Here is a 27,500-nt window from a genome sequence, read left to right on the forward strand (position 1 = left end):
TGGTGGTGATGGTGGTGGTGATGGTGATGATGGTGGTGATGGTGGTGATGATGGTGGTGATGGTGGTGATGGTGGTGGTGATAGTGGTGGTGATGATGATGGTGATGATGGTCTTGGTGATGATGGTGGTGATGGTGGTGGTGATGGTGGTGGTGATGGTCTTGGTGATGATGGTGATGGTGGTGATAATGGTAGTGATGGTGATGATGGTGGTGGTGATGGTGATGATGATCTTGGTGATGATGATGGTGCTGGTGGTGATGGTGGTGATGGTGGTGATAATGAGTCTTCTATACCAGGCATGGTACAAAGCACTGGAAAAATGGGAGAAAAGTTATCTTTGTCTTTGAGATGCTCACATCTTATTCAGAGGCCTCCCTGGTGTGAGGCCATTGTCCCAACCTGTGTCCCTGTCCCTACCCTCCAAGCACTGGAGACCTTGGTCCCTAAGAGCTCCATTATTCACCCTCCCTCTACTGTCACCTCTCCTGTCAGTGGGGACAGTGGCTGCCTTTTCCAGAGCCCCTGCCATGTCAAGAAGGCCACCCCAGGCAGGTGGGCAACACAGGGGAGGCTGAGACGTGGTCCTGGCTCTGGAAGTGCCACCATTCTTGGCCACATGGCCTAGCATGCAGGACCAGACTCCATCCTGCTCTCCACTTGGGCTGCAGCTCTGCTGGGTCTGTGCCTTCCTCTGAACGTCAGAGCCCCCACCCCACTGTCTCCATGTTAGGGTCCTGCCTCCCAGCTGGCCTCCAGCTCCTCTAGGGAAGGCACAGTCCTGCCCCTACCAGCCATTCTGGGGGTCAGCACAGGGCTGAGTGCAGAGTGAGAGTGGAGGACGTGCCAGAGGGCCTTGCTTGGTCTTCTCAGAGCTTCCCATGGGGCAGTGCCGGCGATGGAGAACATGGGGCACTGAGCTACAGTACTGGGAGCTCCTGGAGTGTGGCGCAGTCCCTTCCCCCACTCTTGGGCCAACATGCCCTCCACGATGGGTTGTAGTCTACCCGTTTTGTAGATGTGGGACTGAAACTCGAGAAAGGCTTGCATTTGCTTTAAATCATGCACCTGGCAAGTGGAGGAGCAGAATCTGAACCAGGTGTCTGAAGGCCAGGCTCTCCCGGATCCCTCAGAGCCTCCGAGGGAGCCAGGCAGGAGACGACAGGCGCTCTACCAGCAGCTGGGAAGAGCCCGAGAAGACGGCCAGGGAGAAGCGGTGCAGACAGCCCCATGGGGCCGCCCCACGCCCACCTGCCGTGCACAGATGGGGATTCTGAGCTTTCTGGAAGCTCAGGGAATAGTCTGATCGTCTCCTCGAGCTGGTAAAGGCAGGCTGGAGAGCGGGGCTGGGCTTGACAGGGCACGGCAGCTTCCTTTGGGACCGATGGGGGCTGGCTGGTCAGCTAGGCTTGCGGGGGGGATGGAAGAGAGGGGAGGACCTGTGTGCCAGGCTGCGTAGTGGAGTGCCGGGGAAGCCAGCACCGCCGAGCCTGGAGCAGGGTGAGTCCAGCTGGCTGAGCCCTGCTGTCTGCGGACGACACAGGTTGGGTTTCATTGAAACACCTCAGCGCTGCCAGGCCTACTACGGGACCAGGGCCCACGGCTCTGCCGCTCTTTCTGCCAAGAAAGGAGGGAAAAGAGACACAGAATTGTCTTGCTCGCTCAGCAAAAAGCCAGGAATATCTGCATGAAATCATTCCTGTCTTCTGGAAAAGGCTGGGCTCTTCCTGGAGCAGCCCTAGGTCTGAAGGGGGCTGGAGGTGGCAGGAACGAGGAGCCGTCCACGTCCTGGCCTCCCACCCGCCCCGCTGTGAATGTGACGGCTGCGTCCTCACTGCGTCCCCGAGCCGGGTCACACCCAGGCTGGGCGGCTGCCCGTTTGTGCAGCTTCAGAGCCCCTCCTGCGACTGAGACTGCTCCTCCCTACCAGCCATGCCTGCCCAGTCCAGCTCCCTAAAATGCCACCCGCCCTGGGGAGAGCTGCATCTGGTCTGACGCCAGTTGGTGTGAGCCACTGAATGCTGTCCTTCTGCGGGGTGGGGCTCGTGTGCAGCTCTGCACATCCTCGTAGTCCTCGTACCTGGGCAGGACCTGATGGAGAGCAAGCCTGTCCCCATGTCGCTCAGCTGAGCCTCACACCTGTCCTAGGTGGGAAGCAGGGCAGGAAGCAATGTGCCCATCCTGCAGATAAAGCAGCCGAGGAGCAGGGAGGTTAGGAGACACTCCCAGGGCAAGGCGGAGCCAGGGTGGGGACTCGGTGCCAAGGCCCCCCCAGGCCAGCCTCCAAACCATTGCATTCAGGAGTGGCGAGGGCAGTGACAGCCATCAGGAAACCAGGGCGCCCCAGTGTCCCCGAGAGCTCACGGCCAGGGTAGAAGCAAGGCTTGGAAATGGCCTCGCCTGAGTCCTGGCTGAGTTAGTTACTTGCTGCAAGACTTAGTTTGATGAAACTAAGTCCCGTCTCTGAGCCGTCCTTCCTCATCTGGAAATACCTCCCTCCCGGGCTTGGGGGCTGTGAAGTGACACTGAGCAGGTAGCTGCCGGTCGGGAGCCCGGGGTGGGGCAGGATGCCAGCCCCACGTACAGCTGAGGAGAAGAGGCCCAGAAAGGCACAGCCACTTGGCCTGGGTCACACAGCCAGTTGGTGGCACAGCCTGGCCCTTCCTCCCACCTGCTCCGATGCATTATTAATCTGGCCCTCCTTAGGAAGATGTATCAGGTGTCTGTTTACCCCTTGACAGCAGGAAGGGAGAACAACCAACTTAAACCAAATAAACCGCCCAGACGTCAAACAAGCTTTCTCTCAAAGTGCGTGCTCTGCAGCTAGAACGCGGTGCCTGGCCCGCCGAGGAGCTACGGAGGATGTGACCTGCTCCCCGGATGAGCCACGGGCGCGTCTCCAGGGCGGGAGCTCTCCCGGGCCTGCTGGATGCTCTCAGAAAGCAGGGGCGCAGCATCGCCGCTGGGATGGACAGCTGCGTGCCTCGCCCTAAGTGGACGGACCGTGGCTGCCTGGAGCTGCTTGTGGGCCCGTTCGTGGGGTGCGCAGGGGCGTGGACCGGGTGGGCACGTGAGCGGGAGAACGTGTGCTGTGCTGCCTCCGTGTCCCTCAGAGTCAGGGAGAACCAGCTCTTCTTGAATGGTTGTGGCTTTTCAGGGGTTTGGTGTCTCCGTTCAGCCCCAGCTGGTGGAACCCCAGCTGCAAGAGAAGCCCCAGGAGTGGGTGTCGTGGATGAGGTCCCTGAAAACAAGGGGGTCAGACCTGCCCGAAGGCAGGGGGTGGGAAGCCTGGATCTGATGACAGTGACTTGGGCTCGATCCCCCATCCCTCATCTTCTGTGTGTTTGCGGGCCTCAGTATTCCCATCCTGGAAATGGGCTCTGGTCCACAGAAGGCGTTTCAGGACAGAGGTGAGGTGGGGCCACTGAGTCATCCTCCAGGGTCCCTGTGGCCTCCTTGGCCAGGCGCGGACCCTGGGCCTGGGGGAGCAGCAGTTCACCCTCGGCGCTCTGCGAGGGGCACCAGCAGGAAGGACCGTGAGTGAGGCTGTTGGTGTGGGGCTCTGCCCCTTCCCGAGTGACCCCCTGCCCATCGTGAGGTCGGGAGCGCCCGGTGGCCGGTCTGGCTCTGCCCACCTCACGTCTGTGAGCTCCTGGACTGCATTGACTGTTCTCCACCCCTGCTACTTAGCTGCTTCTGGACCCCAACAAGGGCTCATTAACGGTGCTGTCAACAAGACAGATGAAAAGGTTCTCCAGGAAAAACAAAAGCCCAGGGATGCCTGCGATCCCAGGACTGTTAGACCACCCCACGTGCTTCGCCGGAGAGAGCTGCCCCCGGCTCGCCGATGAGGCCTGGACTGATGGCTGCTCTCCTTTCCTGTGGCCCGGCCGTGGGCTGCCCTCTTGGGGAGGGGCCTGGGATCTGGGATCAGCACAGATTGCACCTTGGCAGCCACCGCTCGGCACCTAGCCCCCTGGGGGCTTTACCTTGCTTCTGCTCTGGGGGGAGCGGGGCACAGCACCTGGTGTTAGCCTGGTGAGGAGCTCCCCCGTGCCCCCTAATTTGCATCTCCCTTTAAAATGCTCTGTCCACTGGAGCTGGTGAGGACCAATGTGAAAATCCGAGGGGGTTGCTGGGCTGTGAGCCTGAGTGGTTCCTCGTGGATTCTGGGAGCGCAGGGCCCGCCAGCATTTGTGACTAGCGCACCCTCCCCCCACGCCGAGCCGCCGGCCTCGGCACCTGTGGTCCCTGCGGACCAGAGCCTTGCTGTCCGCTCTGAAGAGGGGAGCAGGAAGCCCGAGAAGCCCACACAGCGGGGCGGTGGCAGAACGTGTGTTAATTGGAGCTCGACCCCCGCCTCCCTGCATCCGCCTGTCAGGCTTGTGGCTGTAGTAACAAGGACCTCAAGGCTCGTGGCTGGGTGTGTGTTCCGTGTCCACAGCGGAATAGCAGGGGATTTGCTCCTGCGCTCTGACTCTGGGACCAGACTGGCGGGGCAGCACCCCCCAACCCCGCCAGGCTCCGGGCAGAGGGAGCAGGGCGGCGGACGAACCTCACGCAGGCTTTGCGAGCGTCTGCATGGAAGCAGTGAGTGTCTCCTGCTCTCGTGCCCTGACTGAAGCGATCCAGAGCCGGCCCTGCCGTGGCGGGGGGGGGGGGGGGGGGGGGGAGCAGGAGGGCAGCGGGCGTCCTGAACACCGTGCAACATCCACATCTCCACCGTCGCCCCCTAGCTCCACCGTGACCCCTCCATCCACCCCTGGCTTTCACCGTCCCCTCTTTTCCTGGCCTCTGCCAGACCCTGCCCGCCCTGGGGGTCTGGGAACTTGCCAGTCCGCGCCTCCATTCCCTGGACTCGGTTCTGGGGGAGGGGCAGCCTGCCACTGAGATGGGGAGGGGCCGCAGTCCCGTCCCGTCCTCCCAGCTGACCTCGGTGACCTTCCAGGTTTGGACACCTCTTCCGGGCCTGCTCTCCCAGCTCTCCCCGGCGGTTCAGTCCCACCCCGACAGGGCCTCAGCCCACTGCCCCCAATCCTAGATGTCCAGGATTTTCTTTCACATCTGGGCTGCCTTCTCCAATGACCTCCTTGTATCCCCCTGCCCTGGGGAGGTGTCAGCTGCGTCCCCCATCTTCATCCCACTGTCAGGCCTCAGCTTCCATCTCAGGCCCCTGGATGAGTCCCCACCTCCTGCCCCCCCTCCTTCCAGCCCCTTGGGCGCCCAGGCTCGGGCTTTGTGGATGCACTGGGTCCAGGACTGGTGTCCGTGCTGGGCAAGGCAGCTTCTGCCTTGTGTGGACACTATCTCACTGAATCCTCGGGGAGTCCGGGGATGGCCCAGTCTGTGGGTGAAGACAGGGCCAACACTCAGCATGGCTAAGGGGCTTTCTCCAAATTACACTTGATTGGAACCCTTCTGCTGGAGCCTAGGCCGAGGGCTTGGTCCGGCCTTCCTCCTCTGGCAGAAGCCAGGACTGTGCCCAGAGGCATCTGGGGGAGGTGGAGGGGAGGAGACAGCCTGCTGGGCATGTGCTGGGCAGAGGTTTGGAAGCTGGCCCTTGGTTCCTGCTCTGGGGGCAGGCTGGGGCTGGGGCAGGGGGATCCAGCTGCTGGAGCATCTTTGGTTTGGCTCAAGAGAAAGGGGACCGCAGGCCATCCGCACAGCACGAAGTTTGTGAGGGCCTCTGGTGGGGAGGACAGCCCTGCTGTCTTTGGGGGTCCACCTTGGTGGGGAGTGTGGGCTGTGGGGGAGGGAGGCCGGCCCTCTGCAGCGCTGGCCAGCGAGCATGGGCCTCACGTGGCCTTGGCAAGCAGATGTGCCTTCTGGGACCTTTATGGGATGGGTCTTTGGAACCTGAGGGTTGGGGAATCTCATGCTGGGATGTCAGGATCTTAACATTGGGCTGGGAGGTGACATCATCGGATGACGAGAATCGTGAATTTAGTGCGTTAGAATCTCGGAGCAGGGGACTTTAGAATCACGTTCACACAGGGAAGGTTGCCGTGATGGCCTAAGCCACGTATGGATGAAACCCTCGCAGTTGTTAGTGTCATTTTTATGGTCTTTTTGCAGAATGCTATGTGATAGACAGTGTACATGTTACAGGTTTGCCGTGGACGGTGTGACATGATGAGCCTGCGTCCTGCATCCCCTAACCGGACACCCCACTTCATCCCTGCGCATCTGTGGGAGCTCGGCCCCATCCTGCCCTCCACTCTCACCCCCACAAGCTCTCCCTAAAGTCCGTGTTTGTGATTCCCTGGCTTTTACCTACTTTAAACTAGTTTTGTGTTATTTTAAACAGACAGTGTTGGTAAAAGGTGTTGATGGCCGAACAATGGATTGTCTAGTTTTGCCTATTTTTAGCTGCATAAAAATGAGGCCATTTGTATTCTTCCAAGACTTTGCCTTTTTCATTCAGCCTCGTTTCCAAGACTTGTCCACGTGCTTGTGCATAGCTGTGCCGTGTAGTTCTCATGGGTGCATCGAGCTGCCTAGAGCGACGAGATCAAAGCGTTATTTCTCTCTTCTCCCAGCGGGACGCAGCGCGTTTCCAGCTCTTTGGTCAAGCGCACAGCCCTGCTCTGAGACTGTGTCTGCCTCGTGGGGGGAGCTCGGACCAGGGTCGCGGGCGTCCCGGGTGTCCCAGGCTTGGGGAGCGGTTTTCCACGTGGCTGCCGGCCGTCACAGGTTCCACACTGCCTATCTGCTATTTGACATTGTCAGATTCTTTAATTTTTGCCAATGTGGTGGGTGTAAAATAGTATCTAATTGTGGTCTTCATTTGCATTTCCCTGATTACTAACGAGGCTGGAATTTTTCATATGTTTATGTTTGTGTTTCCTTTGCTGTGAAAAGTCTGTTCATGCCTTTTGCCCATTTTAAAAATTGGATTGTTTGTTTTTTCCCTTCCTAATGCTTTCTGGAATGTATACACACACACATATGGGCGAGTGTGTGCTCTGCATAGACCCTAGTGCTTTGCGGGTCTGTACCGAATACCACCTCCCGGCTGTGGCTTTTCCTTGCCTGTCCCTGTGGGGCCTCTCGATGATTCCCGGGCGTCATGTGCACTCGTGGGCTCCCTGCATCCCAAGTCTGAAGATACTCTCGTCGTTGGCCGCTCACATTCCTCCTCACGGTACTCACGCAGTGGCCCCGCACTGCATGTGAGACACCCTCCCGTGTCCCCCCACCCTCCGCGGGTGTCCCGTGTCCCCGTCGGGCTCCGCGCGCCGCTCTCTCTGGCCCCCCTGCCTCTGCGGTCTGCTGGCCTCGCCTCGCCCGCACGTTCCTTCTCGGCCCTTCGCTCTCCCACGCGTCCTAGGATCCTCCCGTCGGGTTCTGTCAGGAAGCCGGCTGGCAGTTTTACTGGGCTCAACCCGACTCGAGATCATTTGGGAGGAGCTGATCTTTGCGACGCCGGGTCTTCCCGTCTGCGAACGGCGCGTCGCTCTCCATGTCTCTACCTTCTTTAATGCTGTTAGATATATCTGAACAATGATTTCCTCCATGTGTAGCTTTCCTATCTTTTCAGGGGTTTGTTCCTAAACGTGTGGTTTTGTCTGTTTCTGTGAATGACGCGTGCACACGCGTGTGTGATCCCGTGAACGGAATGTGTGTCCTCCCAACGCTAGGGTCTCGGCGTTTGCAGGGCTCCGTTCAGCCTTCGGCTTTCCTTCAGTTGTGTGTCCATCTGGTGCATCCTTATGACGCCGGCTTCCCGTGGGCGCTGCGGGCGCGCAGCCCTGGTGGTGTTGGCGGGGTGGGGGGGTGGCGGGGTTGTGACAGGCCCCGTCAGGAAAGAGTGCGCATTTACTGTCTATCCTCCTCTCAGACCGAGGACGTTGGCAAAGGGCTTGAGAAGGGTTTGGGGTGGTTTATGTTAAATCCTGGACGGGCGTTCCATGTCCTCAAACATGCTCTTGCTCCGGTGAGACGGTTCTTCGCGTCCTTGTTCGCTCCCTGAGCATGAGCGTGGTGATGGAGGCTCACGGATTTCTGGACCGGACCATCCTGCGTCTCTGGGGCAGAATCAACATGGCCGGGGCAAATAGCTGTAACAATAATCCACTGTCGAGGGAGAATGTAATGTGGTCATGATTTAAGGATTTGTGTCCCTACATTGGCCTCCGCATGTCCCTGCTGTCCCCGATCTTGTCCGATTTTGTATCAACTTTACATCAGCCTCACGTGGTGAGTCAGGGGCCGTCCTCTGTTCTTCTCTGTTAGACGCTCCACGGTCACAGCCCCTCGAAGCCACGCGGGTTCTCTCTTGTTCTGAGTCTGCTCTCTTGTTACCTGCACAACCTCGGCTCTGTCCCTACTCTGCACCTGCTCGTGCCCAGCCTTGCTTGTCCACGGACGCCTCGCCCTCATCAGTCTCCCTAGAGTTCGTCTGGGTCACTCGTGTCTGCTGCCTCCGTGTTCTGCTTCGTGCCGATTCCAGCTAGTGGGCCATGTTTTCTCTTTATTGCCCCTCCTCTCCCCTCCCTCCAGTGCTTCCTGCACCCCTTCTTCTTGCTTCCACGGCCCCGACGCTCCCGCCCCTCTCCTTCTATCACCCCGTCTGCAGGCTGCGCACCCTGCGCCCCGCACGTGGGACACCCTATATTGCTCAGCTTAACGCTTGCATGCGCGTGGTGTTTGCTTTGACCCATGAGTTATTAAGAAGCGAATTGTGAAACGTCTAGTTGCCGGGGCATTTTACATGCGCTCTTTTTACATGACCTTCCAAGGATTGCATTTTGTTCAGAGAATTTCTTTTATGTGATGCTGGTTCTTTGAAATTTGTGAAGACTCGCCTTACGGCTTAGAGAATCCCACTTGCATGAGTGCCCCTCGTGTGCATGAGGAGAGGGGCTCGTTACCTTGCGAGCACAGATCCTCCATGCCTGTGCCCTCCATGGTCCACCTGACCTGTCACAAGCTGAATCACAAGCTGAACGCTTGTACGGGGTGTGGGATTTGGGCAGTCCTCCCCGTGGCTCTCTGAAGGCTGGTTTTCTGTATTCTACGGCTGGAATTTTTAGGCTGCGTATGAGGTAGGACTGCTGTCTCATCTCAGTGAAGTGGAGCTTTCGGCCTACGAAGCGACCTTTCTGTTCCACGTGGCATCCGTGGCTGTGTGTGGCAGCTTCCTCGGGATTCGTGTCTTCACAGGGCTTTCTGTTCTCTCATCATCGGTATTTCTGTGCCTCCAGGCTTCCGACACTTCTGTTGCGGCTGGATTTAAGAACTGTGCTGTGACCCTCTCTTTCTGCCGCTGGGCTCGGTCTGTTGTTGATGTATCAGCACGCGTTTCTCCCAGCGTCGTTTGATTTGTATTTATCTTTGTTTGTGAAAGCTTCTTTTTTAGAACTGGAGTTTTTAACTTTTCTATTTTGAAAAACAATTCTGACGTACATCAACATTGCAGGAAAGGATGCAGAGTCACCGCATGCTTCCGGCCACACTCCCCGGTCGTCGCTGCTCCTTTACTGCCTGGGGATCCGCCACTTGGCGCCTGTCACGCCTTAACCCTCGGCGCGGCACTCGGCCGTCAGCGGCCGCCGCAAACCCACCCTCATCGAGCGTTACTGGCTGAGCCCAGACCCCGTTCAGGTGGTGCTGAGATCCCAGCAGTCTGTAAAAGTCCAGGATCTAATCCCTCATCGAATCTAATCACACCTCATTGTCACGGTTCTATAATCAGTTGCATGTTTTAAAATTAGTTCATTTCTTTTCTTTTCTTTTTTAAATTTTTTGTATCTGCTTTATTTCAGTTTTTCATTTGTTTTCCTTGAGCTTTTGCCAGGTGTCCACTCGGTCCCTGTGACCGAGTCTGAAGTTAGGCCGAGGCCCCTTCCTGAGCAAGGCTCGCGCCTGGGTAGCCTTGAGCCCTGGCGCCTCCCTCCCGCCGAGCGAGCGCGTCTGCCTCCCTGGGTTCCGCTGTCTTCTTGCCCCTGCGCCCCGGGCCCTGGTGCTCGCATGGCCGGTGCCCCTCAGGGCTTCACAGCTGGGGGTCGTGTGGGTGCTCACTGGACGCTCCTTTATCTCACGTCTTGGGCGATTTTCTCTTCCTTCCCGGCATCGCTCCTTCTGCCTTTTGTGCTTTTTAGACCGGTGGACTCCTGTCCTCGTGAGTTCCACCGGTGGCGGCCGTCATTCCTTACACGCTGCCTCTGGCCCTCCCGGGGCGCTGACCACACCCGTGTCAGACCTCCCCGGCCACCCCATGACCTTGGCCCTGGCTCTTTGGTTTCCAGCCCGTCTGTCTTGTAGAGTTCCACTGAACCTACTTGGGTCCGTCTTCACCTTACAGTGGGTGAAATCTGCCTCACCCCCCCGTCAGCTAAGTCTTCAAAAATTACGGTTTTCATTTCTAAAGTTTATTTCTTTTTTAGATGTGTCTGTTCATTGTTAACGGCCTCTTGTTGCCTATCTACGGCCATATCCTTCATTCTCCCGACTTTTGGTCCATCTGTTCTTATGTTTACGTTCTTTGGTTATCTGACCTCTTCTCGCTGTGCTGGTTTGATGATGTTTGATGATGCATCCATGGCTCGGCTTTACCTGGAATTGGGAAACTCTCTTCCAGAGAGCGTTGAATTTGGCTCTCCCAGCTTCCGGGGCCATGGCCGTGGGTGAGCTGGCTTCGGGGTCTGGCTTCCCAGCCTCTGCAGGAGGTGGAGCTCACTGTCCAGGCGGCTGTGGCCTCAGGGTCCCCCCTGCCCAGTGAGCTGCCCGACTGCCGGCTCCAGCCCAGCTCGCTCCCCGGAGTGTCCGGCCAGCTCTCCGGGCTTGGCTTCTGAAGCAGGGGCGTCCCTGGGGACCATGCCCCCTCGAACGGGACTAGCCACACCCGGGAGAGTGCTCCTTGCAGGGTCTGGAGCGGCAGGGCTCCCAGGAGCACCGGGTCGGGGTGGCCGCCGAGCTTGAGCCAGTGGGATCCCTGGCACTGGACGGGTGCGCTGGCGCGGCCCCGCCCGAGCCAGCAATCCGGGGGTGGGAACAGCTGTGGAAGCCTGCAGGCACACCTCCCAGGAGGGGGCACAAGGGGTGACATGGTGTTTCGGAATGTTAGGTGTGTCACGTCTCTGCAATAGACTCTGGCCGTTCACATGGGGTCTGGATCTTTCTACCTGAAACCAAAGGAAACTATGTCAAATGGTGTCATTCTAATGAGAAGCACGCCTGGGGTGGGGGGGTGGCATTCTTTGGGGTTGGGAGCCTCCTGCTAGCTGCTGCCTTATGTGAGGGACTGCGGGGTGGGGCCCGAGTGCGGACAGGACAGGAGAACCCCCCCCGGCCGCGGCTCCTCTCGTCCCCTGTGGCCTCTCATCTGGGGCAATGAGGATGATGGCGGCAGGCTCTGCAAAAGCCAGACACTTGTCATTTCTTTCTTTTCTTTAAAGATTTTATTTATTTATTTGAGAGAGAGAATGAGATAGAGAGAGCGGAGGCTCAGAGGGAGAAGCAGACTCCCGCTGAGCAGGGAGCCCGATGTGGGACTCGATCCCGGGACTCCAGGATCATGACCTGAGCCGAAGGCAGTTGCTTAACCAACTGAGTCACCCAGGTGCCCAAGACACTTGTCATTTCTGCACAGGGGCCCGGTCCCAGGCTCTGAGCTCAGCACGCACGCGGGTGACCTCGGGAAGGTGGGTGATCGGCCCCTCTAGAAGGGGACACGGAGGCACAGACAAGCTGAGGAGGGGGCTGGCTCCTCCCAGGGCTGACCCTGGACCACACTGTTCTGCAGGAAAGGGATCCGCTCTGGTCGGAGATGGGGCAGAGGTGTGGCCGCTGACCGCTGCGGCTGGAATGCCGAAGAGGTTCAGCCCGACCTTGACCTCGGAGCTCTGGTCAGTCCACACTCTCCCCTTCCACCTGCCCTCATCCCCAGGACCTCCCCTGGGAGCCTTCCCCAGACCTGCGCCTCTCCTCCCATCCCCAGGCCCCGCTGGTGCCTGGCGAATCTGCATCTTCTTGCACCAACTTGCATGGGGTCTGCAGGAGGCGGGAGGCATGTGGGGGCGATCCTGGGGGTGGAGGTGGGCGCTGCAGGCAGGGCAGGGCTGTGTCCCACTGAGGGCTCTGCTGGAGAGCGGGGTTCTGGGGAGCGCTGGCAGCATGGTGGGCGGGGCAGCAGGTGGGACCGTCCCTCTGTCCTCTGTAGCCCAGCTGGATGGCGCCTCAGCGCAGAGCTCAGCTAGTGGAGAGAAAGGGGGTGGGAGGCAGTGGGAGAGGGGCTGCTGGTGATGGAGCACTTCCCACGCAGCCTGGAAGGGGCAGGGGTAATGGAGGCAGGAGTTCCGGGGCCCACCTCCTCCTAGAGAAGGGGCGGGGGCATGCAGGAGCACTAATGCTGTGAGTGGGGTTCCTCTAGAGCCCCATCATTAGGGGAGGTGGCTGGGCTCCCTCCACGGGCCGGGGCTCACGGCCGCCCTGAGCAAGAACGCGCAGACCCAGGCCCGTGGCGCAGCACGGGAGGCAAGGGCAAGAGACAGCTGATCGTCTTAGACCTGCCTGCACCCCAACTCTGACACTTGCCCGAGGAAGACACGGTGAGCACTGCCCGCTACCCGCGGGCGGTATCGTCGCAAGCACGCCGCCCAGAGAGAGGTGCCCGCTCAACCAAGATGCAGCGTTTCCTCCCGCTCTCACGCGGGGTCGCACGGGGGGCTCCCCAGGACACCAGGGCAGCAGTATCGGGGCCCGATCCCCTGGAGTTTGGGGCACAGTTTCTTAGCAAGAAGGAGAGTGTGCGTGCTCACAGCACGAAGTCAGCAGGGCCCACAGGCGTCACCTCCGTCGAGTCCACGAGACCCATCTGGGACCGTGTTTTGTAGGTAAGGAGACCGAGGCTCCGGGGGTGCGGTACCCGCTCGCGCGGCGGGGCAGAGTCGGGGGACGTGCATATGCCGTGGGAGCTGCCTTCACGCCAGGCCCTGTAGATGGAGTAGATCGTGTGATGCCGAGGATTCCTTATAGGGTGATGTTTACCAGGGCAACCACCCAAAATATGAGCCCCTCTCTGAGCCAGCCAGTGTCCCGCCCTCACAGAGCTGACGCTGTAGTCGGGAGGACCACATGAACAGGAGTACTGGAGACACCCAGCACCACACACGGATAACCGAGTGGGGAGAGACGAGGCGGGGGAGGGTATGGCCAGTGGGCATGAAGAGGGACGCGCCCCCTGAGGACGGTCAGCAAGATTCTTGCTGACAAATGAGTGAAGACCTGCAGGAGGTGGGGGTGGGCAAGGCCTGTATCTGGGGATGAGCACCCCAGATGCTGTGAACAGTACATGCAAAGGTCCTGAGGCCCCGAGGCCTCACTCCCGCTCTCCATCGCTCAGACCACGCCAGCGCTGCCCCCTCATTCCAGGGACGCCCAGATGCCCTGTGCCTCAGGGCCTTTGCATGTGCTGCCCTCCTGCCTGGACTGTTCTCCCAAATCTGCTTGCTTCCTCCCTCTGTGCCTTCAGGTCTGGACGGAAAAGTCAGCTTTGTGTGACGACTTTGCCGGCCGACTCTGACCCCTGCTTCTTTTTCTCCTACTCTCTATCACCCCCCTGTACCCTGTGGATTTTCCCTGCTTCTCACCTGGCTCCTCCTACTGGAGTGTGGCCTCCACACTGACTGTCCGCACTAGGACAGTGTCTGGTGCACGCAGGCGATGAATGCGTCTTTGTTACTAATTCCAGGAAATGAGGGAGGAGCTTGGGGCAATCAGGTGTCAGTGTGGCTCTGCCCAGAGCGGGGGGAGTCTGGGGCTCTCTGGGAGGAGCGGTGGACCATCTGGGGACACGGGGGACACCTGTGTGGAGGCCGGGGGCTGGGGAGCTGGATGTCTGTGGGCCTTCATTTGTTCCCATGGCTGTCCTGGAGCCTCCAGCAGGAGGGGGCCTGGGGACTGAGTCACAGAGATGGGATGGGGGGGTAATTGGTGGGGTTTCCGTGCCTGACACATTCAGAGGTTGCCTGGCGCAGGCTGCCCAGGGAGACGCAGTGCAGACACGAGGGAATGGGGTCCAGGCGGGGCCCGGGGGGCTGGTCCCCTCCATGACCTCCTGGGGGCACGAGTCCCGGCCCCGGACACCCCCCGCCCCACTCTCCCAGGGCAGCTGGGAAGAGCAGGAGTGGGCTCTTAAAAGCCTTCCCTGCTCAGATTTTGTCTTCATTACAGAAGCTCCTTGTAGCCAAAACACAAAAACAAAAATCAAACAAGATGTAAGCTCCCCATAATCCCACCTCCGGAGAAACACGGTGCTGATAACGTAACAATGGTGATGTGTCTCCGGGGAACGGATCATCCTGTGTGCGTGTGCACGTGCGCGTGTGGCCATGGCCCGGACGGCTTCCTGGGGGCCTGTCTTGCACTCACCCTCCCACTCACGTGTCTCCCCACAGCACACTCAGCCGACCCCCTGCTGACTCTGCCGAGGCTCGCCGTGTGACTGGGCCTGCATGTACTTGCGCAGCGCCCGGTCAGTGGCCTTCGGAAGCCTGGCTGTGCGTGCCTGTCCCCCTCGTAGCCCCCAAGTGGCAAGGCTGGGCCGCGGGAGTCCGTTTGGAGCCTTCTACCTGATGTTGCGCCCCCCCCCGACCCGGGGGAGGTCCCATCGGTGGACCTCCCCCCATGTGCCCGGAGGTGCTGGGTCCAGACTGAGCCAGTGGGTGGTCAGGGTTGCTCTGGTGTGAAAACATGGGCTGGATTTCGTTCACCAGCAAGACCTGCTGGAGCGACCGACCCTGGTAGGGCACCTGCTTTGGGTCTGGCATGTGGCACGTGCTCTGCCCAGCCCCTCCGGGCACCCCTCAGAGGCATGCTGGTCTCATCCCTGCACGCATGCGTGAGAGTGGTCCCCTAGCCTGCTTTCTGCAGCCAGTGAGTGAGGACTGCAGTGCGTGGAGTCTGGCTCCCTGGCCCACCTCTGTCCCCACCAGTGACACTGCCTGGCATGAGTGAGCCCTACCCACCAGAAGTCAGGGGCTCAGAGGGGAGCTGCGACAAGCCCACCTGTCCTGATCCCAGAGGGCAGCAGCATGGGGTGGGGATCTATACCCTGAGGCACAGGACACGCCTGACCAGAAGGAGACCCAGAAGGAGAAGGGGACTAGGATGGTTCAGACAGCAGGAGTAGCATGTGCAAAGGCCCCGGGGCCAGGGCTGGGGGCCATATTTAAGGAAGAGGAGGCAGTCTGGTGAGGCCTTGCATGAGGCTGGGAGAGGCAGGTGTGCAGGTGCTCGGGGGTCTCAGTGGTCAGCTGTCAAAGCCACCAGCTCTCCGTGACTCCGCATGCCCTGTCTCTGGGTGGTTGCCCCGGAGCCCCGCCCCCCGCCTCGGAGCCCCGTCCTGGGGCAGGTGCCCTCAAGCCCTGTCCTCAGGACACAGAATCCGTAAATCAAGTCATGATTCTGTAATTTTCCCCCAGCAGAATGTGCCCATTTCAATAATTACAGCATTTGTGATCCACTTAGAAAACATGGTATTTTTAACGTGAACACTTAAGAAACAATCCGTTCCACACCCATCTATCCAAATGGCTCCGATTTTGAATAATTCTTTTGAAATGGAGTCTAAATATATACAAATAGATGTTTCTGAAATGTCATGTATTCTGAATACATTTGCATGGGAAGCGGCTTCTGAGGAGTGGGGTGGGGGCTGGGCAGCCTTGGGTGGGGGGTGCAGAATGAGGGTGCCGGTGGGTCAGAGGGAAGGGGCTGAAGGGGCAGAGGGACCGAGATCCGGCTGGGAGAGGGCACAGAGATGCATGGCCCAGGGGGCACAGAGGCTGGCCCAGGAGTCCCGCGTGCAGGTGCCCGCCCAGCCCCCTGGCCAGAACCCCTGGGCATCCTCGTGGGACCAGGACCAGTGCCCAAGGCCCTGTGTGCCAGCAGGGGTCCCTGCATGGGGGCGGGGGCTGCCCTTGGGCCCACCGAGTCCGAAGCCAGCACCTGATGCCCAAATGCCCGTCACCCCCTCACCCCTGCCAACCCCTCCCTCCTTTCCCTTTGCTCACTTCTCCCCGATGAGTCCCTGGCTGCTGGAGACGGGGTTCCAGGCCCCCCCCCCCGAGCCCTTCTGGACCACCATAACATGGGACAGCAGAGCCCAGCGGGTGAGGGCCTGCCTCGGGTCAGGCACACAGAGGCCTCCAGCTGCCCTGGCCCCCAAGGAGGCTCCAGCTTCGGTGAGCGCCCGCTGTATGCAGGCGCTGCTGGCCTGGGACTCCTGGCCCTGCAGCTTGAGGCCGAGGGGACAGGTGTGCAGAGAAATGCACTGTCTGGGTCCAGGCGGATATCCACCTTCAGAGAAGCCATGCTGGGCTGTGACACCCCCAACTGTCGCATGAGGACACTGAGGCTCAGAAAGGGGGGGGTGACTGCCCGAGCTTCGAGTGGCAGGCATGGAGTGAAGAGCCAGCAAGCTACGGCTCCACCCAGGCCCTGTCCCCGGGAGGGAGAGGAGGCGCAGGCCCTGGTGCCCGGGCCCAGGAGGGAGGCCCGATGCCACACTTGGTGGCAGCTCCGTGGGCGAGTCCCTCAGTCCCTCAGTGGGTGTCTGGGCGAGCGAGCCAGAGTGTGCCGCGTGCACTGCGGGCCGTGGTTGTCGCTGCCTGCCGGAGCCATGACCTTTCTGGCCCCCAGGCCCTGCTCCTGGTGCTGGCCGGGCAGCTGGGAAGTGGGCAGAGCAGCAGGCCTGTCCCAGCCTTCCCGCCCATGCCACCCTGGGCCCGCACGCCCCACACTCCCGCCTGGCTGGTCCTGGGCGGACAGCACGCTCAGGCGGGGCTCTGGGACATGGCTCCTGTCCTGGTGCAGCTACTCCGTCAGCGCCTGGGCCAGCACCAACCTTGTGTGCGGCAGCCAGGTGCAGAGGGCGGGGCCTGAGGCCTTGGGGGCGGGGCCTGAGGCCTTGGGGGCGGGGCCTGGGGGCCTCGGGGCGGGGCGTGGGCGGAGCCTGGAGGCCTCAAGGCGGGGCCTGAGGGCTTGGGGACGCGGCCTGGAGGGCCTGGGGGACCTGCCTCCCTGGCTGCCCTCCGCTGCCCAGGCCTTCCCCCTCCAGACTGCCCCGGGGGCATCTTTGTCTCTGAGGATAGTGTTAGTTGTCATGAGTTTCCTTCTGTTGCTGCACCGACTGGTTCTTTGAATTTCTTTTCGTTCACTTTGTTTTCTGTCCTTTGTGACGAAGGTGCTACCCACTGTGTGGGGTCCCCGCGTTGTGCTGTATCGAAGGCTGGGCGCTACAATGCTGCTTGGAAGGGGGTATGCGCATGTTGGGGGCGTCCCCAAGGGTGAGCCCATGTGACCTTCACTGGTGCCCCCAGCGGCAGGGGGTGCGTGGTGTCTCCCCGGGGCCGGCCTGTCCGTCTTGGAAGAGAGCTCTCCCAGGTTCTGGGCCTGCTGTGGGGCGCCCTACTACCGGCCCCCTGCCCCTGCTCTGACTCCAGCTTCGGCTCCTTCCGTGGGGCCTGGAGTCCCAGAGAATGCAGGGGTGGGGGTGGGAGGAGCCAGGGCCTCACTTCTCACCTGACCAGCACCTCTGCAGGCCCTGCGGCCACCCCTCCACTCTGCTCAGCCAGGCCCACCTGCCCCACCTGCAGGCCGGCCGCCTCACACGCCCTGTGCTGGGGGCACACCCTCTACCCTCCTTTTAGTGGAAGGGGGAGCAGGCGGGGGGGGCACCTGTGTGCGTGCCCCCTGGACCAATGGCCCGGCAGCCGTCCTTCTCCAGGGTGGACATAGAGCCTGTGGCGGCCTGAGGGTGGTGGCGGGACCCACGGTGGGCACCGCTGCTTCCCTCCCCTTGGTCCTCTCGTTTCCAGGAAGCCTTGCCCGGCTCGGGGCAGCGGGGGCCCCCAGTGTCCTAGTGGGAGGGAGGGGCTGAGCTGGCAGCAACAGCAGCCGCTTTGGGGCAGAAGGAAGCATGGGCTGGGGGCAGGCTTCCTGGAGGAGGCGGCAGTGCCGGAGCTGGGGTTTGAGAGCGAGCGGGAGTTCTCTGAGTGGAGGGCACAGTGGGCAGAAGGAGGAGCACGCGCTGAGCAAGCCCCCTTCCCAGACGGAAACTGTACCCGACCGCAGAGCCCAGCAGGCCTGGGAGGGGCCGTGGCCTCTCGGAGTAGCCGGAAGCCAGCGGGCCTGGGACGGAGAGGGGCAGCTCTTCCGCAGCCAGTGGATTACTTCGGCGGTCACTGCCCAGGCGGCGGCTGACCCGCACAGCGGACACTAACGGGCCCCAGTCCAGAGCGTAATTCTTGTTAATTGGTCCCCTGCCGTCAGCCCCATCAGCTCGTTCCATGCGTGGTTGTCATTTAAGAGTGATTAATCGCAGCGGCTCTTTGGAGGGGCTGCCGTCCCCAGAGCACCCAGAGCGTCGGAGAGCCAGGTCGAGGCAGGCCGGAGACCCTACCTGGGTGGGAGGTGGGGCTGGGGTCCCTGCCCTTTCCTTCCTGCCTGGTCCCTGGGCAGCTTTGTCCCAACGCACACCGGGGCTGGGAGGGCGGCTGCTATTGCCCAGCCTCGGTGTTTGCATGTCTGAAACGGGCTGTCCTGAGGGTCGCGGTCAGCGCCCGTGTAGTGCCCAGCACCATCCCTGGCAGGACCGAGGCAGGCAGCCATCAGGACGGGGCTACTCTGTCTTGGGAACCCGGCCATTGGAGGTCTCATGACAGCTGCATGGGAACGGGACCTGGGTAGAGGGCTGGGGGACTCCAGCCTCATTCCCAGAGAGTGACCTGTGGCCCCTTGCTGCGGGGCCTCAGCACCTCTGGTCCTGGAGGCCTTGGAGAAGCCACTGCCCCCATCGTGGGGTGTGACAGCCACAGCTGAGCAGCCCCCCTCACAGGTCTGCAGACAGCAGCTTTTGGGCCTCGTCATCCTGTACCCAGACCCTGGGAGAGCAGGTGCAGGGCCCACAGACGTCCAGGGCAGTGCGGGCTTTGGGGCAGGCCGGGTGGAGGCGGACGGGACAGCTATGCTCTGGCAAAGGGTGCCCAGGGCTGGGCTGGACGAGGCCGAGAATCACCTCAACCCCTGAGCTCTCCATCAGGAGGCCACTCTCCAGGGCCAGCAAGGAGATGGACCCGGGCCGGGATCTGTTAATCACCACAGACGGGGCGGCCGCAACCACCACTGTTTACTGTCCCACCGTCTGGAGGCCAGAAGCCCAAGGTCAAGGTGCTGGCAGGACTGGCTCTTTCTGAGGGCTGTGAGGGAGCACCTGTTCCTCTCCTTGGCTAGTGGACAGACAGCCATCCCCATGTCCACACGGCCTTCTCCCTGCATACCTGCGTCCACATTTCCCGTCTTCTAAGGACACCAGTCATGGTGGATTAGCACCCACCCGTATGAGCTCACCAACACCAGCACCTCCGTAAAGGTCCCGTCCTGGGGTGTTGGGGGCCAGGACCTCAGCGTATGAATTTGGGGACACAGTTCAGCCCATGCCACCACATTTCCCAGGTCGGTGCTGTGGCCTCCCTGTTGGCATCCGTCTGACCACTGGGAAAGGGCGGTGCCCACCGTGTGGGTCATGAGGGCTTGATGTGGATGAGGCCGCCTCCCCAGTGTGGGTTGTGGGGGGCTGTTCTGAGGCCCCAACCATCCAGACCCCTGCCTGGGTCCTGGGGACCTCCTGCCTTTCAAAATGGCCCCATTCCATTGCTCTTAGTGCCTTGTGTGGCCTTTGCAGGCCCCTCTCCCTTCTCAGAGGCAGTGATGCTCAATGGGGAAACCGTCTCGCCTCCTTAAGGAAGTCTGTCCATGCTTTACCAGAAGGTCTCTGGGGAACCGAGAGGTCAGCTCCTCAGGTGACCCTTGTCCCGCCCTCTGCCCCTCGTCCTGCTGCTGGATGCTGAACTGAGTGAGGTCTGCTTCTCCTGGACAGTCGGCCCCTGGCCCCCGGCAGGAGCTGGAGTCTCTGCATGTGGCTCCCTCCCTGCTGGGGAGGCAGCAGGTGCTGGGGGGCTGGAGCAGAGGTGGCTGGGGGTGGGGCCCTGCCTTGTGCCAGGAGGGGACCAGGGGCTGGATCCACAGAGCTCCCCATCAAAGGGCTGCCTCCGCTTCCACCATATGTCCTCGCCTGCGCATCTGGCAGCCCACCCGCCTCTTGCTCTTGAAGTCAGTGGAGAGACCCAGTGGTGGTTTGCCGCTGGGGTAGAGAGGGGCAGGCTTGGTGGAGGCTGAGTGCCGGTTTGTCTCCCCCATTCCTCTCCAGGTAATCTCTCCTGCTCTCTTGGGATCATTCTCCACTCTAGCCTGGTCCCTGCTGCTGCTCCTGGGGCTCCCAGCTTGCCCACCTCTCCTCCCCTCCTGTATGAGGTGGAGGGATAGAGGGTAGATGTGGAGGGACAGGCCTGAGCGCAGATCGCATCCAAGGGGGCATTTGGCTACCATCCAGGAAGGCTGATCTGAGCCCAGGCAGGGGAAGCATGGACACTACTCTGTCAGATGGTGAACACAAGACCAGTGCAATGTCCCCTTGGCTGGGCTATGCCTGGGCCGCACAGATGGGATGGCCAGGCCCCAGAGCCTCAGGGAGGCCAGCGACATGCCCCAGGTCACGCAGTCGGGCTGTGATGTGCGACCTGCTGGACCCAAGCTGCTGTGCTCCGTACAGCACGTGACCTCCCTCGGAGGCACCAGATCCATGCAGGTGGCTTGTGACGAAGCGTGTAACTGATTCCATGCATAAGCTTCCTTTAGGGGACCGGATGTGTGCAGAGGGTCAGACCTACCTCAGAGCACATCTGTGATGTCAGAACTTCTGTGGGGGGCATGGGGTTGTTAAGAGCTGGCTGTGTCGCTGGGCGTCAGGGTCGAATTCTGACCCCACAGCTCACAAGCTGGTGGCTTTGGGCAGGTTACTTCCCCTCTCTGAGCCCTCTGCAGACCATGGTCTTGACAGGACCCGCCCCGCAGCTCTGGGTGAGGGTAGCGTGAGCAAAGGCTCAGGAAAGGGCGGCTGTCCTGCTGATGAGGTCAGTGCTTCTGTGTCTGCACCAAGGACGGACACCTGGGTCCTCGGCTCAGGCACCAGGACCCAGGTGCTGTCCTGGGTGCTGAACTGCTCCTTGGCTCAGATGCCTTTTCCCTGCTAGGAGGGTTGTGGGTTTCTGCTGCCCTCCCACTCCCAGCTGTGAGCAATTGGAGGTCTGTTTCTCATTCACTCTGGGCCAGCTGGCCTGTGACCCATGACTACAGCTGGGGGCAGGGAGACCTGAGCCTGGAAGCAGGGCTGTTCAGATGGTGGCTGATATTCAGGCTGGTGTGTGGGTCCCTTCCAAAGTGGAATGACACTGAGGCAGCTTGAGTGAGCTGAACACCCATCCAACGCACAGCAGATCCCCCATGCCACCCTATAGCGGGACTGGAGCCTCACTCAAAACGTCATTGTGGACACCCCCCTCACCAAAGCCCAAGTTCAGTCCCACCCACTTCAGGAGGCTCCCTGACTCCCCCCCTTTCCCCACCGATCCCTTCTGCCTCTCTTGGCTGAGTTTCTATGCCTCACTCTGTCCCACCCCCTGTAATGACTTTGAGAAAGTAGATGGACAGAGGATGGGTGGATGGGTGTATGTGCCTGTGGATGGAGAGCTGGGTGGGTGGATGGATGGATGGATGGATGGATGGATGGAAGGATGGATGGGTGGATGGATGGAAGGATGGATGGATGGATGGATGGATGGATGGATGGATGGATGGATGGAAAGTTGGGTAGATGGATGGCTGGATGGATGGAAGAATGGATGGATGGATGGATGGATGGAAAGTTGGGTAGATGGATGGCTGGATGGATGGAAGAATGGGCAGATGGGTGGCTGGGTGGGTGGGTGGATAGAGAGTTGGGTAGATGGCTGGCTGGATGGAAGGATGGATGAATGGGTGGATGGATGGAAGGATGGATGGATGGAAGGATGGATGGATGGAAGGATGGATGAATGGATGGGTGGATGGATAGATGGTTGGATGGAAGGGTGGAAGGATGGATGGATGGGTGGATGGATGGGTAGATGGATAGATAGGTGGAATAATGGGTGGATAAAAGAATGGATAGCCCTAACATCCACCTTATGGCCCAGATGGGCAACCTGGGGAACTCGTCCTTGACTTCCCTATTTCACTTCCATTGTGTATTCAGTCACAAGCAGGTTCTGAGGATTCCTCTCCTGGCCTTGCCTCTGTCGCCTCTGATCCCCCCTTTTCTGCTCCAGACTCCTTCCTGTCCATTGATCAGCCTTCTTCCTGATCAGTCTCCCTGTTTCTTCTCCCCTTTCCTACCAACCCCCATTTGCTTTCCAAGTGGCCTCTTCACTACACTCTCTCCCTGCTTAAAACTCCTCACTGTCTTCTGTGCTGACTGTGGGGTGCTGCTCAAACCCCTGTACCATCCACATCCCATCCTGCCTGTCTCCCCTGCTTCCCTACCCCCACTCCTCTCTGGCCACTTGGTGACTGACCATATTATTTTAAGCTCCCATTTTGTCCTAGGTTCTCCCTTGGTCTCCTGCCTCCCACCTCCTGACCTGCCTGGGGAGTCCCCACCTCGCCCCCCCCCCAGGACCCAGATGAAACATCCTTTCTTCCAGAAGCCTCCCAACCCCCACCCACCCATGAATCCCAGCACAGATCTGTGTGTCTTCCTCTCCATGAGGTCTTTGATGGTGGAGCCCAGAACTTGTTAAATTACTAATAACCACAACCAGGGGTGCTTGGGTGGCTCAGTTGGTTGCGTGTTTGACTCTTGATTTTGGCTCAGGTCATGATCTCAGGATCATGGGATCGAGCCCCCGCATTGGCTCTGTGCTTGATGGGGAGTGTGCTTGAGATTCTCTCCCTCTCCCTTCCCCCCACTAGTGCACTCTCTATTTCTCTCGCTAGCTCTCTCTAAAATAAATACATAGTACTAAAAAATAATAATAACAACACTATATGGAACAAGAAGAAGACTATCTGGAGAGGACCATGGGTCTGGTGTTTGCCGGACCCCAGGCTATGTACTTTTCATGCATCATCTTAAGTAAGGCTTTCAAATGTGGCCCTGAAGTCAGTGGCATCATCCTGTGCTTACAGAAGAATCCAAGGTGCTAAAGGGGGGCACTTGGGCATCACACCCAGGCCTGACTACCTCTGCAGCTGAGGCAGTCCTGCTGGCTCTCCTGCCTCCTGCCCTTGGGGGGTCAGGGCCAGCCCAGAGCAGCTGTTGAATGAGCACACGTGTCAGCTCAGGGCAGAGCCCCTGGCAAGGGATGGGTTCTGCCTGGGCCCACAGCCCCAAGCCAGCAGGCACCATGTGCCCCCAGGATGGGAGGCTGGGATTCCGGTCACCATGACAACTGTTCTGTCTCTCTCTCTCAGCTCCAGAGACGCAAGATCAAGTGCTACTTCCTGTCGGCTGGAGTCACCGTCCTGCTGGTCATCATCCTCATCACCGCCACCTCTATCCGAAAGTAATGCCGCCAATGGTGAGTGCCCCAACTGCCCCGCGCCATCTGTCCCTCCACCCTTCTGCTCATCTGTCTGTCCCTACGTGGTCTGCTGTGTCAAGCACGGGGTCAGCCCTGGCGGCCCAGCAGGGCACGTGGCAGGTGGGGGCCGTCTTTCTGGAGCCCCCAGCTGAGGGCAGGCCAACTCGAAGCTCCCCTTCCTGCAGGCGCTGACTTCCAACAGGTCCTGACTGGCCGTTCACGTGTTGGGTGGTGCAGCCGGCAGGTGCTGGGGCCCAAGGCGGGGAGCCAGGCCACTGGTGGGGTTGTTGGACGGGCAGAGTAGGTGCTGGGCCCCTCCCGGGCCGGGCGCTGGGTGGGAGCTGGGGCGGACGGGGACTGACCCAGAGCATGGGAAGCACCTACAGAGGCGTGCGGGGTGGGCGTCTGGGGTCTCTACGCTGTGCAACAAAGTGGCCTAAAACTCAGTAGCTGAGAACAGCAATCAACATTTATTACCTCGCAGTTTCTGTGAGTCAGGAATTCAGAAGGGGCTTAGCTGGTAGGTTTGCTCAGTGTCTCTTGTGAGGGTGCAGGTAGATATGGGCTGGGGCTGCACGACCCGAGGGCCCGACGGGGGCAGGAGGATCCAGCTCGAATGTGGCTCCCCCCACGTGAGGCCCGCAGGGTGACGGGTCCCCGAGAGCCAGGCAGCTGCCACACCCGGTCACTATGCAGCGTCTCTCCGGGCCAGCTGCAATGGCGTGAGGGGCCACCTCACAGGGCATGACTCCAAGGAGGGATGGCCACGGGGCCCCCGGAGGCTGGCTTCCACATCCAGAGCGCTGCAGGGGCTACACAAGGATGCTTCTGGCTGCAGGAGGGGGTGCACGTGTGAGGGCTGTGGCAGGAAGTGGCCTATGTGTCCTTTGGACACCCTGGGGTCCAGCACCTGGGCCCAGCACTGGGACACTGTGGGGGCTGGGGGAGGGGCTCGGGGAGGGGCAGGCAGGCCCTGCTGAGCTCCACAGCTGCCCCCTGGTGTCCCCCCCAGTCACTGTCATACACGGTCCCCCCCCACAGCTGTGACAGCGTTTGTGGCGGGCAGCAGATGAGCGGGGGCTGCAGGAAGCTCCATGGACAGTCACCTCGGTCCGGGGCCCTCAGGCTTCTGCGTCCAGATTTTAAGTGCCTGCTCTCTCATCAAGAGCCACCCCAACAAGGCTGGGATGCAAAGTGGGAGGCGGGGAGCCCTGGCCGTCCCGAGGCCTGTCCTTGGTGGGTAGCTTCTCATTGGGTCCACTGTCCCTAAGGCTGGGCTGGGATGTCACCAGGAGAACAAGGAGCCAGCTCCTGGTCTGCACAGAGCATCGGAGGGAGTGGGGAGTGGGGAAGGGAGACGTGTTTGTGGTCGACCAGCTATGTGTGCACACTGCATATCCATCATCTTGACTGGTCCTCCCAGCACCCCCAGGGGGACAGGTCCCAACCTGGCTGAACCCTGGGGCCAGGAGGGCTCAGAAGGTCTTGACTTTCCCTGGGAACACACCGTGAGCCAACCGCCCCTGGTATCCTCCTACTTGGCGTCTCCACTGCACTGCCCCAGAAGGTCTGCTGTTCACAGTAAGCGGGACACATGGAAGCCCCAAGTGGCCTGGCTTCACTGGGGTCGGTGCAGGTTTGCTGCTAAAGTTTTGGACCTGCAGAGAGAACTCCTGGTGCTTGGAGCTTCTTGGGTTTGGGGACTGTGGGCGGGGCCTGCTCTCCAGGTGAGGTCAGTGGGGGTCCCAGGCAGCCTCCCTGCCCGGCCCCTGTGGCTGCCCTGATGGGGACGGACTATCATCCTCCGGGGCACTTGGGGAGTCATTGCTTCCTGCCCCCCGACCCAGGTGGTCCCCAGCTGGGGCTCAGGAGCATGAGCCTGTCCCCCGCCCCCTCCTGCTAGGGTCCACAGCTGGTGCCCCTCCACCGGAGGAGGGACTCAGTGGGAGGGGCCGGAGGGCACCCTGGGTGTGGGGGCCTGGGGGGAGCAGGGAGCATCTGCCCCTGGAGAGGGAATGGGGCCCTGCTGACACCTGGATTTCAGACTGGCCTCCACACTATGGGAGAGTCTTTCCTGTTGTTTTAAGTCACTCCATTTGTGGTCATGTTGACCCAGCCCCAGGACAGAGCTACATTTGCCAGGCACCCGAGGCAGGCATGTTACATGGGGTGTCCGTGTCTCGGCTGGTGGGATGTGCGCCATCAGCACCGTGGCCCCATTCTGCAGGGGAGACTGGCCCGTGCTTAGGGCTTGCCCTCGGTCACACACATTCTGGGCGCTTCCCATGCTGAGGTCAGATTTAGGGATGGAAGAGGCCTGGCAGGGGCCCGGGAGCATCGTGATATCTTGAAGCCATGACCCACGTCTGCACGGGAGGTGGGTCTGCAGGGGTGACTCAGATGGGCCTAGGAAGAAGGTCAGCTTGGGCGCCTAGCAGATGGATCCCCAGTGATCTGGAGAGAGGGGAGGGGCTGTAATGGCTGGACCCTCCCCTTGTTCCTCCCCTGGGGCCTGGGGCTCTAATTCCTCCAGCATACCCTCTCTCCTCCTTCAGATTTCCTCCTCCCTCCCCTTCCAGGCTGGGGAGCAGTCAAGGCCACCCAGCGGCTCTGCGCCCTGGAGCCCTTCCCCGTGCCAGAGGAAGCTAAGGGAAGTTGTGGGTCAGGGGTCTGGGGCCACGCAGGAACACATCATCTCTGGCACACGAGCCAGGCCAGAAGAGAGGCCCAGCAGCCCAGACGCTGTCTGCCCGCAGTCGGCCCCGGGGGCAGGGTCTTGTGGGTGGCAGGGTCTTGTGGGGGGGCTGCCCTCGCTCAGGCCCCAGAGAAATGGGGCTGGGGTGGCTGCCCTCTTTCCCTCTCCCTGGAGCTGCTCTGAGGACAAAGGCAGCTAAATATAAACAGCACTTTGAGGAAGGAAAAGGCTTGATTCAAATGCAGGGGGATTATTTCCGCAGAGAAAAGCAGCCTCTGAGGGAGGAGCTCGGCTCCCTGTTCCCTGACTTGGAAGAAGCCCGACAGCCCGACAGCCCATGCACGTGCTCATTTCTGGGTGTAGGGTGAGACATGCCCTCTGGTAGCTCTGAGGGGGCAAAGGAGCCCCCCATGTCACACCCGCCGTCTGGGTCATCCCCCGTGCACCCTTGCCTGCTCCCATGGCTGTGACCACCCCCATGGGCTAGGCTATTCCCCATTTACAGAGGGCTGGTGAGTCTGCCTCCCCGCTGGTCAGGCTGGGGTGCTTGCTCAGGTGGAGCAGCTGCTGCCACCAAGCAGGTGCCTCCAAGAAGACCAGTGCGGGGACTCTCCAAAGTGCCTGTGGCCAGCCTCACTCCCCACAGGGTTCCTGGACTCAGTTTACAGCAAGCGTGAAGGCTAGTCTGGGACTGAGTCAAGGCCCATAATATGACCGGGATCAGGGCTCAGGGTGTGACCAGGGTCAGGGCTCAGTGTGTGACCAGGATCAGGGCTCAGGGTGTGACCAAGATCAGGGTTCAGGGTGTGACCGGGATCAGGGCTCAGAGTGTGACCGGGCTCAGGGCTCAGGGTGTGACTGGGATCAGGGCTCAGGGTGTGACCAGGTTCAGGGTTCAGGGTGTGACTGGGCTCAGGGCTCAGACTGTGACCGGGCTCAGGGTTCAGGGTGTGACCGGGATCAGGGCTCAGGGTGTGACCGGGATCAGGGTTCAGAGTGTGACCGGGATCAGGGCTGAGAGTGTGACCAGGGTCAAGGCTCAGTGTGTGACCAGGATCAGGGCTGAGAGTGTGACCAGGGTCAGGGCTGAGTGTGACCAGGATCAGGGCTCAGTGTGTGACCAGGATCACAGATCAGAGTGTGAATGGGATCAGGGTTCAGGGTGTGACCGGGATCAGGGCTCAGTGTGTGACCAGGATCAGGGCTCAGTATGTGACCAAGGTCAGGGCTCAGAGTGTGACCAGGGTCAGTGCTCGGAGTGTGAGCAGTGTGTATTCAGTCTGTGGTCAGGATTGGGTTTCCTGAGCCCTGGCTGGCACATGGGACTATAGGGTGGGACAAGC

The 27,500-nt window shown here is 60.6% G+C and overlaps 1 protein-coding gene across 1 annotated transcript in view; it reads left to right on the plus strand.

The window, feature by feature from the left end:
* The window catches only part of TSNARE1 (t-SNARE domain containing 1), a 155,236-nt gene that overhangs the window by 118,242 nt on the left and 9,494 nt on the right, over nt 1-27,500 (plus strand). The window contains exon 13 of the mRNA XM_045895787.3: nt 23,353-23,459. Within this exon, the coding sequence (XP_045751743.1) occupies nt 23,353-23,448 (96 nt within the window). The 3' untranslated portion in view covers nt 23,449-23,459. The remainder of the gene's footprint in view (nt 1-23,352; nt 23,460-27,500) is intronic.

The sequence above is a fragment of the Mirounga angustirostris genome, unplaced genomic scaffold (genome assembly GCF_029215605.1).
Source record: "Mirounga angustirostris isolate CCGP_5_RB_7025 unplaced genomic scaffold, mMirAng1.0.hap1 SCAF_4, whole genome shotgun sequence".
NCBI lineage: Eukaryota > Metazoa > Chordata > Mammalia > Carnivora > Phocidae > Mirounga > Mirounga angustirostris.